General features: G+C 37.1%; 1 protein-coding gene across 1 annotated transcript; it reads right to left on the reverse strand.

Moving 5' to 3' along the window:
- Positions 1–6: 6 nt before the first annotated feature.
- Positions 7–840, reverse strand: LOC111787017 (two-component response regulator-like APRR1). Its single transcript, XM_023667192.1, has 2 exons — positions 613–840; positions 7–262 (listed from the first exon to the last, which is right to left on the reverse strand). Exons 1-2 carry the CDS (start codon positions 782–784, stop codon positions 63–65), a joined length of 372 nt encoding a protein of 123 aa, XP_023522960.1. The 5' UTR covers positions 785–840; the 3' UTR covers positions 7–62.
- Between the last annotated feature and the right edge of the window lie 38 nt (positions 841–878).

Genomic DNA, 878 nt, shown 5'->3' on the forward strand with positions numbered 1-878 from the left:
AAAAAAAAAAAAAAAAAAAAACAAACAGAGAAGAATCAGATCATTCTATTAATTTAGAAATATTAACAGTGTGATGAATCGGCAGTTAACCAGAACTTACTGATAACAGGAATGCGCCGGAGCTCTTTATCCCGGGTGATATACTTCAACATTTTCATACCTTTGGCCATCGGCAGGTCAACTTCTGAGAGTATAATATCAATTTCAGGTCCCTCCGCATTCAAAGCATCGATGACCTGTCTAGCTGAGCTCACGGAAATGACTGCCAACAAAAAGAACACCTTATATCAGTGAAGTAGTTGACCATTCCTGTAAATTACTAGTATTGCAAATTATGTAGAAAGCTAGAGACCAGTGAACCAATTAAACAATTGCTACCTGTAGAATAGGACAGTAGTAACAGAAGATCTTAGAATTTAGACTTAAACCCAATCACATAGTATCACGAGCAACTTCTAGATACTGTAATAAACCTAATCGAAGTCTTAAGCCGCAAAAATCATTCAGGAATTTCAGTAGATGAAATGACTACCTATCATGCATTACTTTTAGCATCCGGACGATTCTATTAAGGAAGGGGGGGAAGGAGAAAAATAATAATAAAACATGTACCCTGGTAGGAACATTTCAAAAGAAGCTTGAAAACCTCTTCTGAACTTTTTGAATCATTATCGCACAGCAAAATCCTCACTTTGCTCCTGTCTATAAACGCATCTCCTCCATTTTTTACCCCGCTACCACAGGCACCACAATCTTCGTTCAAATTGAGCTCCTTGCAATCCATAACCGATGAAGCAGGACCTATACAAAACGCAATTCCCTTCCTAAATAAAAGCAATCAACTATAGCCCAAAAAAGAAAGAAAAGAGAAAAGGAAA

This window comes from Cucurbita pepo, unplaced genomic scaffold (assembly GCF_002806865.2).
Source record: "Cucurbita pepo subsp. pepo cultivar mu-cu-16 unplaced genomic scaffold, ASM280686v2 Cp4.1_scaffold004142, whole genome shotgun sequence".
NCBI lineage: Eukaryota > Viridiplantae > Streptophyta > Magnoliopsida > Cucurbitales > Cucurbitaceae > Cucurbita > Cucurbita pepo.

What these genes read in the sequence shown, in the direction of transcription:
- LOC111787017 (XM_023667192.1), bottom strand. Translation starts at nt 784, where the DNA reads ATGGATTGCAAGGAGCTCAATTTGAACGAAGATTGTGGTGCCTGTGGT. An exon ending in TTTGAAATGTTCCTACCAGG is followed by an intron (nt 263 to 612) that starts GTACATGTTTTA and finishes TTTTGTTGGCAG; the next exon opens with TCATTTCCGTGAGCTCAGCT.